Source organism: Camellia sinensis, chromosome 15, assembly GCF_055761805.1.
Source record: "Camellia sinensis isolate YWXY chromosome 15, ASM5576180v1, whole genome shotgun sequence".
Taxonomy (NCBI): domain Eukaryota; kingdom Viridiplantae; phylum Streptophyta; class Magnoliopsida; order Ericales; family Theaceae; genus Camellia; species Camellia sinensis.
This window is the reverse complement of record NC_138975.1, coordinates 40,484,036-40,497,570: the sequence shown is the minus strand read 5'-3', so window position 1 is coordinate 40,497,570 and position 13,535 is coordinate 40,484,036. Positions and strand designations below refer to the sequence as shown.

Below are 13,535 nucleotides of genomic sequence, written 5' to 3'. Positions count from 1 at the left end.
TGAACAACACCTTCAGTCTAAATTTTGAATTAGAAACGATCCTAATTTTTTTTTAAGAACATCTTTATTAGACAATTAGGAGGCAATAAATGACTTACTATTATATTTTGTAATTTTTTATTAGCTGGAAGTACCTTATCACATGATATTTCTAAACAATCCAATAATTTTCATGTTGGACTTAGGGGTTGTTTGTTACAACTTTTAAGGGTGATTATAACTTATTTTAATTTGAGAATCTGTACCAGACTGTTTGATGCAACTTTTACTTATAACTTATTAGGCAGAAATAGTTTAAATAAACTAAAAAAAGATGATTGTTTGAAAACTGGGATAAGGATGTTTTTAGCTTCTATTTTTTTATTATTAACTTTTAACTTAAAAAAACTTCACCAAACAGGGCTTTAGTGTTGGAGAATTATAGATTAAGATTAAAGAAGAGTGCATGTTTCTATGATGTCAAAAATTCGAAGGAGATCAAGGCAAGCTCTCCACTTACCAACTTAAGTTTTTAACTGAATATGAATTTCAAATAATATATATCGGACATACATGAGATTGAACCAATATCGTTGCACGTTCATGCAGCCCCACCAAATCCCTAACAAGACCTAGCCACGTCTACATGTCCTTGACGCAGCGTATGAGATGGAAACAAGATCATGACAAAACTTCGGCTTTGGGCAGCATGACAATCATAAGGCCCATCCATACTATACATAAAATTCATTACAATATAGTTTAGGCCACCAAATTAATTACAACAGCTCAACAGCCAAAACAGATCATCTGTCGGGAACTAAAGAAAATGCCCCAAACCCTTAATGATCACATAACTTACCAACCAACTACTACTTTCCCCCAAAAAGAAAATTTACCAACTGCAAGTTTGACAGATCCTAGGGTCCTCAAACACATAAGCTTGTCAGCAACCAAAATTCATTTTGAGCCAAAAAACGGTATATATACTCAACTCGACCAAGAATATGGGTAAGGTAATCTCATATGTACCTGAAACAACACTGGATTATAACAAGGCACCTTTCCTGTACAATAGACTCGAAGAAGTGAGAAAATTCTCAGCTTTTGTCCCATCTTTGTTGCTTTTTTACACTCCTCTTCTCACTTTCTTGGGCGTCACCTGAATCTGGCGATTTCCCTTTTCCCACATCTCCACTCAAATCTTCCTCAGACCGTACATTTTTCTGTTTGGTTGTAGCAGAAGCATGGGATTCACCAACAATTTGTGTGTTCTCACTCTTGGAACTCCGGGAGCTGTCATGCCTGGACTTCTTAACAGTCTTAGGATTTGCAGTTTTTGACTTGCCATCAGATTTTTGCCTCTCATTATCCTTCAGTTTGTCAAATGTTTCAGATCTGTCACCCTCCACCTTATCAACAATGCACAAGGTGTCACAAGTAGAACCATCTACGGATTTGCTGCCATGTTTTGGGCCTTCAACTTTAGATTTTCCACCAGAAGCTCCTCCACTGCTAGAAAACCTACAGAACGTTTAGTCCGGAATCCAACACTTATTGGGTAACAGAAACTGTTTTAACTACCGATGCTTTACAAACCTACCTTTTTGATGAAGAGACAACATTATCTTGCTTTGTTGAAAACTGTGACTTTGTTTTTGCTTTCTTTTTTCGTGGCCTGCTTAAATTGACAAACCAAAAAGCCGTTAGGACCTGTACAGTAGACAACTACCAGCAATCTGACACAACCACCATATTGTATAAAGATTAAAGGGTTTATTGTTATTCAAATACATATTATTGTCCACGGTATTTGGGTGTCCAATTGTTTGTTTCAATGTTTAAATAAAGACAGTTCAGGAAAAAAAAAAAAAAAAAAAGGATGCATTAGAATTTATTGGCATTCTAAGCTATGAAAATAAAAAAAAACTTTCCCTGACAAAATTTGAAAGATATTAGGGCTTTAACTTTAAACAACTAGGAGTATCCCTGAACTAGGGAGCTAAGATGGACAATATTTAGCTATGCTTATGCACTAAGTGGGGTTTGTTTTTTTAATTGGTTTTTGGAGTAATATATTAGAATTTTAGCCCGATCCCAGATATCACCAAATAATTTCCAATCAAGGTCACGTCTAACCTTCTTCTGTTATAAGCTTAATAACCAGGATTGCACATGGCCTAGAGGCCTGCACATATTCTGACCTAGCTTTTGACTTTTACCAGTTCATGTTTGAAGCTTCAGAATTGATTGGAGGTTGTTGTACGCAGAGGAGCCTACAGTAGAGTGTGCCTGTGTGAGTGAGGGAGGGGGACTGCCATATGCAGCCTTTCTAGATAGACCCACATGCCCAAAGAAGAAGACACGCACACACAACCAGTAAGACAAATCCACCAAATAATCATACATCCCATTCAGATACAATGGCTAAAATGGGATAACAAGGGATAAGAAACGAGGAGATATTGAGGAATGAGAGTTTTATACAGTACATTTCCAGGTGGTGAAATGTCCCATAGATAATTAAAATACTAGAGTTCCCAATTTTGAAGTAACTTGAAAGGGATAAGAAACGAGGAGATATTGAGGAATGAGAGTTTTATACAGTACATTTCCAGGTGGTGAAATGTCCCATAGATAATTAAAATACTAGAGTTCCCAATTTTGAAGTAACTTGAAATAGGCTTAAAACAAGAGATCCAATTTTGACAATGCTCCCACATTTCAATTCTATTTTTCTCACTAATGTTTTAAATGAATTGGGATCAACAAAAAGTTTTAAGAAGTTTTTTATTGAAACTAAGGATAAGAAATTTAAATTGGATTCAAGAACGTGATGTTATAACTTTACGACATGAAATTAAATAGTAAAAACAACATGCATGACAGAAAAGAAATAAAAAATAAATAAAATAATAAAAAAAACTCTTAAATTGCAGCAACTGTAACAATTTCCACCAATGTATCAATTATTATGAAATCAAACTCACATTCACACTTGAAAGTGTTAAATGCAATGAAGAAAATAAATCTCAAGATGGGAATTGTTAGCAGTTCATTTGAATATAAAAGAATAAATACTTCAAGATTAACTTGTGACATAAAACACATTTCTGAAGGATCCAGGAAAATCTCAAAATGTCAGTCAAGAACAACACTTACCTATCAGATAAAGCATCTGAGCTTGGAAGATCAGTCACTTGCCCCTGTTAATAAGCATTTCCAAACAGCCATGTGACAGGCTTTAAGAAAGAAAATATGACAACAAAACCAAAAAAAAAAAAAAAAAACACAATGAACAAACACGCATGTAGACAAAGGAAGAAAAAAGGTACCGAATTAGGTGAAGCACCCAGTTGCTCAGGCAAAGTGCTGTTCCCAAGCAGAACCCAACGTTCCTTGGTGAGATCCAATTTTTCTTCATCACCATCAGCATACAAAATCTACAAAAAAAAAATAACAGCACCCTGAACACGGTTTTTTCTTCAAGAAAAAGGAGGGGGGGAATTAGAGTATAGCCACAATTTAAGATAAAACAAGGCAAACTGGTTGATATAGCCAGGTATTGGGCAGCAAAAGTCCACGACTTCAGAGACAGGAGCAATTAGGTTGAAGTTGATAACTTACACCAAGAAGAGAAAATCCCAAAAGAGCGCAAGTCAAATACTGGAAAAAGTTATTATACCCTTTGATTTAAAACTAACCCAAGATATACCCAAGAAGCAAATAAAGAAAGATGAAGCAAGCCTCATGAGTTTTAACAATTTGACATGCAAAAGAAATCTATGCACAAAAGCATATATGAGTCAATGAGAATGTTCTCACCCTGTGCTCCTTTTCTATAGGGTCAAATGAATAAATAGCGCCTTCATAAAACCTGTAGAGAGAATTTGACAATGAGAGAGCTTGTACAAGAAATTTTATTGTAATGTCACAAATGTCAATGGAAATAATATATATATATATAACAAAAGACTCAAAGTTAGTTGGCATGAATTCAAGATCTGGTCACATTTCTAGTTCCAATAAGTAATCTAGGTAGTCTTTCCATATTATCTGATGTGAGATGTTGCTAGCAATAAGGAGATGGGTGCACTGTCAAATTAACATAAAGTGTTTGAGAAACAAGGATATGGCAGAAGTGATAACATAATATCAAGATTCTTAAAGTACTCACACATTGTCCAATGGCCACCAAACTTTTATCTTGCAACCAACCAGTTCTTCACCATTAGTTTTGGTATCGCAAGGCATTTCAGAAACCTGAATTGGAAATATTAACCACAAATAAAACTAAGATATACAAAGATGGAAACGGAAAGTAACTCAAACTGAGAAGAGTAATATGCACCATTATCTAGGGGTGCAGTTATGTCAATCGCAAAACAACTTCAAAAAAAGCAAGAAATGTTGTATATGAGACCTTGATATGCATTGGTGGGGCCATTGGCAACTGGTCACCTAACTTGGTATTGGAACCCTTAGTTCTAAGAGCTCTTGGTTTTAAATCTCTTCATATGTGTTTGTCATGTTTGTCAGTGAGCAAGCAGTTTTGTATGTAATTGTCAAACAATAGGTTGCCAAAGTAACAAGGTCAGAAGTCGAAATAAAACTACATGAAAACTCAATAGTAGGGCTGATGCCAGGGATGTTTTGGTTCCAGTTTGGAAGCAACATATTCAAACACAACATGTTACAGAAGCAGGCTGCTGATCATAGTGCTTCATACAGGTAATAAAAGTGAAAAGAGACCCAAACAGTAGCAATACACATGTATACATGTTATGTTATGTTGAGCAGTAAGACAACTAAACATTTCTTTTCCTTCTCCGTAACTAAGATATAAATGAAAGCTTAATTAAAGCTACACAAATAATTTAGCTAAATGATATTTGTCTCCAGATGAATTTTGCCAGTTTTTTCACCGCCTACATGAATCCACACAAGTAATGTCATGTGTACATATAGGGCCCACCTTATTTAAAAACATGGCACGTGAAATTTGGAGTTGCGATTGAAATGTAATGACATTATTTATGCTTAACCTTTGTTAGAGACGTGATTTAATAATATAAAAAAAACACACCATTTTCTCAACAATGAATAAACAATCACAATTTGTATATAGAACTTATTGAATCAATAACTAACTAAACATATAGCAATCATCGTGATGCAATAATAAAGACAAACCTCTTCCTTCTGTGGAGTACGCTTCCTCTTGGAGTTTGTCTTAGAAGCTCCTTCAAATTGACTTTCACCTTTATTCAATGATTCGATTGGAGAAAATGAAACCATCTTCCGTACAGGTCACCAGAGAACAAAAAAGAAAAGATAAGAATCAAAGCATAACAAACATCTTTATTGACAGAAATTGTCAAACAATGATTACAAAGTCATTGCAATAAATACCTTGCCACTAGATTCTTTTGAGACATGCTTCCTAGAAATAGTATTGCCACTACTCTGTTTCTTACCAACCTGTGGCACAGATAGTTCTTGCTTTCCTTTAGAATCACTAGGAACCGCATCTTCCTTGACAACTACAGTGCCCAGAGTTTGAATTGTTTGCACGTTAGTCTTAGCAGCAACTGCATCCTTCCTTGAGCCCCTCTCAGGTTTCTCTTTCAAATCCCTTCTAACTTCAGATTCCTTTATCGAAGTGACATGTGCAGACTGTGAAGATTTCTCCCTAGGACTCAACAAATCTCTCTCTGGCACCAACAACAAACCCCGATCACCATCCTGATTCATCAATCTCCCTTTCTTCTTTGGTCGACCCTTTGTATGAAGACTTCCATCAGGAGAGCTATGATTCTGAGATGGGGAAGCGTTTATGTTGTCACAATGTGATGTTTTAGGCGAAACCTGAGTTCTAGTCTCTTTTCCAGTTTCTGTTTGATCTGCCTCTGTGGCAGCTAAACATTTAGAAGAACTGCCAACTTTCTTTAAATGTTTCTTCTTGTGACGTGGTGATTGTAGAGCTTTTCTTCCTCCACTAAGCCAGGAACAGTCATAGCCCTCTTCCGGTTTAATCAAAGAATTAGGTTTCCTACCCCTTTTCTTTGGAACTAAATCTGGTTCTGTTTCCAGATCCACTGCCTTTGTAGAGTCCAAATAATCAGAATGGGCACTGCTCCTTGCATCAATACTTTTGCCTTTACAACGCCCTAATGTTTTCGAAGACTCCTCATCCCCTGAAATGTCAGTGCCCCTCATTTGAGCAGTGCTTTCATTCATAACAGACCTAGATGTCCCATCCACAGATGGACCAGCCCCTCCAGGACACACAGCATCTGGTGCAGGCTCTTTAGCCTCCTGCAAATTAAGATATGGTCTTATTTTGACGGTTATAAATATGAAATATTCTGAAGGAAAATAACATGAGATGAGTACTAACATGTAATATTTTGCCATCATCTTTTTCATTAATAAAACGGGCATTACTACATGGACAAAGCAATAACAATTACAACCACAAAGATCTACATGGCTGAGACAGTTCATCCCAATCTTTAATATTAGACAAGTTGTTCTCATCTTCCTGAAGCATGTCAGGTCAATGAATCAAAATAATGATTACATGTACAATTACCTGACCTACCACGGAATCAATACACATGTACTGACATCAGTAACCAAACATTCGTCATTTTCATTTTCTTTCATTGTCTTTTGTTCAAGAGAACCTTTTTTACTGCAGATTTTAGATCATAATGAGAGTTGGGAGGGTATTTTTTCATAAGATAATAGACATGTAATTGATTTAGCCACATTCTCAATAAGTTTTATTTTATTTTATTTTATTTTATTTTATTTTTAAAGCTCTTTTGCTACTTCTCAAGATTTAGACATTATATCACAATAATCTTAGGTGTAAACACTATCAGCAACATAGTTTTCAATCAAGACACTAATATTCAGAATTCCATTGTCTGTATGGCTGATTCGGAGGTACCTGCATTGGATAACACTGTGCCTGATGGTTGTACCAACTATTTTCGAGACATTTTAGAACTTGTTCCTTTAACATATGAACCCCTTCTCAGAATGTAATAAACAGCAGCTCAGCATCAGTGATGTACTGTAGTCTAGTAATGAATCCTTCACTAGCCATGGAGGGTAATTGGAATGTTTCAACATGATAGTATCTAGAGGTCGAAATGGTGAAATAGGATCTATATATTTGACCACAACTATATACTATGTTACATGAACTCAGGTACGGGTGACGGGTGCTGGTACATATCTAGAGGTCAAACTCATCAAACTTCAAATTCTCGGCAAGGAAGAGTGGTCTTTTTATGTTTAGTCTATTATGTGAGATAAAATTGTGTTATATGTAATATACAGTATCAAAAAGGAATTTTACTCATTTTATAGCAATTATATAAAAATATATACAAATAATGATAGTATTAAGTACCAACATATAAGAAGTGTCTTATGGAAAGTATCGGATACATATCCCACACCCTTGTCCAAGTGACAGGTTACCAACAAGGGTATTTGATTTGTTTTGAAGAGTTCATTAGTAAATAAAGTTGTCACAATAATGTAGGCTTCCAGACCTGCTTGTTTACTGGATAAGACAGAGAAAATAGCCTTGACAGGATATTAAATAACATATTGCGTCCACATTTTTTGTCTGTTAATCTTACTGTTCCTACCACAAAAATGGTAATAATTACCCCCATGATATATATAATCCCATCTAACATTGTACAAATTACTAATTCTGTCTATAATCCCTAGGTATGACTAACCAATCAAACCATGGTTTTACATATCTAGCAATCAAACATGGCCAAAATGTGAGGGAGACATTATATTTATCATCACTTATCTGATAATCGAAGGGAAGTAAAAAATAAATATAAATAAGAGCAACCAAAAGTGTCAGAATATATCTCGATAAAAAGATTTTTGTATACAATCAAACGATGATATCAATACAAAAGAAAAAAGATGTGTGTGTGTGTGTATGCATTCTTCTTATGCAAAAATATTAATCAAAGCAAAAACCATTTCTACTTTGCCACTTGATATAGAAATTAGAAATTAGGAGAAACACACCGTATGTTCCTTTTCAGATGCATCCTGGCAAATAGAAAAGACTATTTCAGCATAATCATTCAGATCGATGCGCATGAATTGCACTGCTTGAGGGAGATACAGTTTGAGTGTGTCAGCACACTTTTTAAACACATTTTCTCCCAGTTTCCAAGAAAGAGGTGAAACAGTCTGTAACAAAGAATAAAAATGATTGATAAAATCATGGGAAAAGCAAAAATAAAGGCAAAATGAAATTAAGGTTAAAAAAGAGATTACCTGATTTTCCTTTTTCACACTACTTAGAAGAGGTCTTAAAAGCTCCAAGGAAATTTCCTCAATTTCTTCTATGACTAAGGTCATAATTGTCTCCATGTCAGAGAATACAGAAGGGGGGTGGTCGGACCTTAAAATTAAGCAAGAAAAGACCATCAATTGTTAATCAATCACAAAAGAAAATTGTCATCATTAGAATGTCAACCAATGTTTCAAATGCTTATGAATGCAATATACATACACATACATACACATACATACACACATATAAACAAATAAATGCATTGACATGTGCCACAAACTCATGTAAAATGCAAATAGCCTCCTTGGTAGCTCCTTCAATTAATCATTCCTAAATTGCAAATACAAGATGTTGATACTATTACTTCTTCCATCCATGATGTTGACTATGCACTGCTTGTTAAACCAGAAGGAAAAAAGAAACCACAGCATAGCATATAGCACGCCACTAATATATTAAACTATAAGGAGAAACAGAAAAGAGGCTGATAAAAAACAAAATAGAAAATAAAATGTCCTTACAAATTGAAAGCAACATAAAAGAAAATAAGACATACGACAAAAAGCTAAACTAAAAAGGTCGAACAAGGAAAAATCATAGCTGCTATCCAAAGTTTAGTCAATGATGCCAGCTATCCAAACATAAGGCTGTATGGATTCGATGAAGACCCTGACTATTACATGATTTGGTTGCTGCCAAGCTCTGTAGTCTCCATCTGCAAAAGAAGCCTCACGAAGCCAACATGATATTGAGAAAATAAGCGATTAGCCAATCTTTACTGGTGTATCTAAGAGGAATTACTGTTACTCCAATCTCTTTCACGACAATAGTTGGAACTTCCATTTTTTATCAGTGATCTTCATGAAAAACGCCTCATATTTTTTATTTATCAAAGCCAGATGCTAAAATAGGAATGTATCAAATACACTTCCACCAGATAGCATAGAATCACTATTACAATTGGTATTAGTTGATAAGCAGAAAGGAGAATGAGAGAGAGAAGTGTGGAGGGAGAATATGAGGAATAGGTGATGAACTAATACTCGCTTAGCCAAACCTAAGAAGTCTATTATCCATTGATTAGATATCAAGAGATTTAGAAGCAATCCAAAGTCCATTATCTGTTTTAAGGACAACTTACCTTGTATGTCACAGGCATAAAAAAATATTTATCTGAGTTGTGTGGTGACCAAAGTTTCAACAAAAGTGACGCTAGAAAAGGAAAGGTAACAAAAGGCATATCCTAGAGCACCAAAGCAAATTCGAAATTATAGTGAGTTGACTTTGAAGAAACCCCTTTTTACTGAAAAAGATAGTATATCATAGAACAGAAAAGTTTCTAGTAAAACTGCACTCCTGTAGATATACCAGCCAAAATTAGGAACTGATAACAGTTCTTCCATAATACAGAAAATGCTTTACTTACATCAACACAAGCATCTGACAGGACAACAATGAGCATCTGTCCATATTTACATACTAAAAGATATAAGTACAATAACTTGCTTGGTTTCTTTCTTGTTTTCCGTGTTTTTTTGTTTTTACTGAATTTTTTTAATATTTTAAGCAAATTTTTTTAATTTTTAGACATACCTAACATAAATATACCTAAAAAGTAAAAAAATTGTGAAAAAAATCTTTTAAAAATTCACTAAATACCAAAAATACAAAAAAAATATATATATATATATATGAGAATTCAGTACATTTTTTGTATTTTTATGTATTTATTAAATTTTTAAAATATTTTTTCACAAATTTTTTACTTTTTAGATACATCTAAATAAGGTGCATCTAAAAAAGTAAAAAAAAAATTAAAATTTTTAAAATATTCACTAAAAACAAAAACAAAAAAAAAACACAAAAACCAAAAAACTCAGTTTTCAAAAAACTTAATCCAAAAAACTCAAACCAAACATAGGCTGCCATTCTCATTCCATATTGCGTCAAAGAAGCGAACATCCAAATCAGCAATTTAAACTTCAATTATTGATGAAACTTGCAAAGAATTCCACAATTGAAAATTTTATCAACGTACAAAATTTAAAACAAAGAGATCAAACCACAAAAAACATTTACAGTACATCCATGCGTGAAATTTTCAATCACTCTGGAAATGGAACTAACACGCAAGTTTATTCAAGTTCAAAAATTATAAATAGTATAAAAACAAACTAAGGCTCCAAAAGAGAAGAAAACAAGACAATGATACAAATAAGCTCACATTTACAGCTCTTACCTAATGGTGTTGAGAAATAGATGAAACATCTCAACAATTAGCTCATCACACTCAAGGTCCAGCATCACCAAGCATGATCTGACCGTTGCAATAGTGTCCAGAATGGACACAGCCTTTGTATAACAGTGACCAGAAGCAAGAGACAATTTCTCAAGCGCCATTACTGTTAATTTGAAAATTTCCTGTGTGAATCAAATAGAGGAGTGGCATCAAAGTACGCAAAATACATCATACATACATAAGTATTGGGTAACCAAAATCAATTTGAAAAGGAAAAATAGTGTTTGATGTGGGAAATAAGGTATTTAAGACGTAGGCGTTCTCAATACCTTCATTTGGTCATCGTCATAAGGCGCATCAGGCGCTGTTACTCTTGTAATTTCATTTATACATGAGACAACTGAAACCTTCACATCGAGATTAGAATGCCTCAGTAATTCCTGAGAAATCAGCGCCTTCATTACCGGCAGTAGAGCATCTTGCATTGATCTGCAAGGAGCTTGATCCACTCTGGATAAAAGATGCTCTACTTTCTGGAAGAAAAACAAAACAAAATGATAAAGATTAAGAATAGAGTAGAAGGATAACAAAGACCAAGTTAAACTAGTAGATTTTGCAAATGGCAAAAGGAAGATGAATATGTCATAAAAATGTCAAACATGCCCTTAGTTGCACAAAGTGAGGGCAGAGGCAGGGGAACAGGCCACATCGATGGGTCTAAGATTACGAATGCATAGGAGAGCGCTAATGTATTTTAATATAAATATAATGTAAGAAATATTTTTTGTTGCTAGATGTAATATATATGTTAAATGCCTACATTACATAACCACTTAAACCGTAAACATAAGCATGGTAAATTTTTATTACAAAACTAACAATTTATCACCAATTGATAGTGTGGGTTTTTGTGTGTCACACATAACCCAAACTAACTTTTGGCTAAAAATTATCAATTCCTGAATAGAAATTATGTGTGACACACAAAAGCCCAAAGTAAAACCATATGGACGGAGAAGATACCACGTGGTAAACATAAATAGCACCGGTTCTCTAGTTCTATGAAGGAAGTCAAAAAACATGGTTTTCATTTGTAATTCATTAACTAATTCATCAACTTTGCATAAGCTTCTCCTCACCCAAAAACCATATAAATGATCTACAAGTAAAATATACTAAAAGGGCAAAAATTGCAAGACAAAAGCCTATCACATATACTTAGATCAAGATGCTAATTACATAGAACCTAGAAAAATGGGATAGAAAAGAGAAAGATAAAAGGAACTATCCATTCCATTATTTGCAATCAAGGATAGAGATGACATGTAAATATGATCAGAAAGTTGCATATTAACAATAAGCAGTTGGGAGATGGAAAACCTATACAAAACTAACAATGACTAACATAAATGGTCTCAGACTCTCAGGTCTCCACAAGGAAAACAACCAGAGCATGGGTTCCCCAAATTCTACAACAATGGTTTCATTTACAATTCATTCACAACATCATTAGATATAAACTTCTCCATTGTCCAATAAATCAAATACCCAATCTAATAAGCACCAAAATACAATGTCTAGCAAATGGAAAATTATATCCATATTAAACAATAAATCACCAATCCAAAAATTCAATTAAAATAATCGATCCATTCAAAGTGCCAAAATTTAATCTTCAAACCAATAAAAAATATTGCTTCAAAAAACAATCATCAACCAAGAAAAACACTTTGATTGATTCATCAATCAATTTTTTTTGATCATCTTGATTCATCAATTAATTGAAAGAAATGTGTGTTAGTGTGTGTTCATGTGGGGCTATCTAAGTATATATATAACAATATAAGCAAGTGGGCCTTTACATCAAGAAGACTCAGGAGCTCATAAGTCGAAGATGGGGGCATTAGAAGCTTATTCCCAGCATCTATGAGATCTGCTTCAAGTTGTCTCATTGGAGAAGATGAACCAGCCATTGATCAGAACTTAACCCTAGAAACCCTTTAGAAAATTTTCAAACCCACAACCAAAAAACCCTAAAGATTGCAAAGAAAACACAAGGGAATGCAAATACAGACCCAACCCAAAATGCCGATGATATATATAGACACAAAAAGTAAGAGTAAATTAGGGGTTTTGTGATAAATGTAGAGCATGCAGAGCTAAACCCGTAACCCTCCCACTTTATAAATTGTTGATAAGAGGTGGGTTTTGGAATCCGACACCGCCTCAGCCTCTACGTGGCTTGGAAACCCATAAGCGTTCCACCAAATTGCTGAGTGAGGAGTGATGAATGAAAGAGGGGCTTAAATGAGTGAGTGAGTGTGCGCTTTGGTGTCAGCAGGGTGGAATTTACAGGTAAGTCCCTACTGGTTTTTGAATTTGGGGGAAGAGAAATGTTCTGGGTATTGGCCAATCATGGCTGGCCAAGTAGTGTTGTGTGCAGGTGCTGGCGCGCTCTCCTCATTCACCATAGAAATCCTTTTTGAACTTTGTGAAAACCTATAGATTGTCAATATTTTATAAAATTTATTTAATTATTTTCAATAAAAAATAAAATTTCAATTTCTTTAATTTAGAAAATATTTTTTATTTATTTTCCTCCACTTTCGCCTATTCCATCCACCACTCGTTGTTCGTCACCACCGCTCATTACATCCAGCTACTCTTTAACTTTGCTAAAAACCTCCAATAACGGCCATTACCGAAACCGCCAACCACCTCCCACACCACATTAACAATCTCGACAACTACCTCTATTAATTCACTGTTTTTTATTGTGAATAAACTATCTTTGACCACATTAATACATTCGATAAACATCTCCAACCATCCTTTCTTACTTTCAAAATAAGCTTTTAAAACATGTGTACAACACACTTGTGCTTTTATTTTCATTTTTACTACAAATAAATATAACTATTTAGAAAATTTTATAGTGTGCAATGTATACTCTATGCAACCCTATTA

The 13,535-nt window shown here is 34.4% G+C and overlaps 1 protein-coding gene across 6 annotated transcripts; it reads right to left on the bottom strand.

Annotated features, from left to right (window-relative positions):
* Positions 1-508: 508 nt before the first annotated feature.
* On the bottom strand, positions 509-13,069 carry LOC114284667 (Tudor/PWWP/MBT superfamily protein). 6 transcript variants are annotated; one of them, XM_028227609.2, is made up of 13 exons: positions 12,431-13,069; positions 10,898-11,101; positions 10,569-10,750; positions 8,311-8,437; positions 8,056-8,223; positions 5,392-6,297; positions 5,173-5,277; positions 4,157-4,242; positions 3,805-3,856; positions 3,315-3,422; positions 3,142-3,185; positions 1,583-1,657; positions 509-1,503 (listed from the first exon to the last, which is right to left on the bottom strand). In XM_028227609.2, exons 1-13 carry the CDS (start codon positions 12,539-12,541, stop codon positions 1,080-1,082), a joined length of 2,592 nt encoding a protein of 863 aa, XP_028083410.2. In that variant the 5' UTR covers positions 12,542-13,069; the 3' UTR covers positions 509-1,079. The 6 variants fall into 6 exon arrangements, with proteins under 6 accessions (XP_028083410.2, XP_028083411.2, XP_028083412.2 ...); XM_028227610.2 differs by having other exon boundaries at positions 509-1,494; XM_028227611.2 differs by having other exon boundaries at positions 509-1,491.
* Between the last annotated feature and the right edge of the window lie 466 nt (positions 13,070-13,535).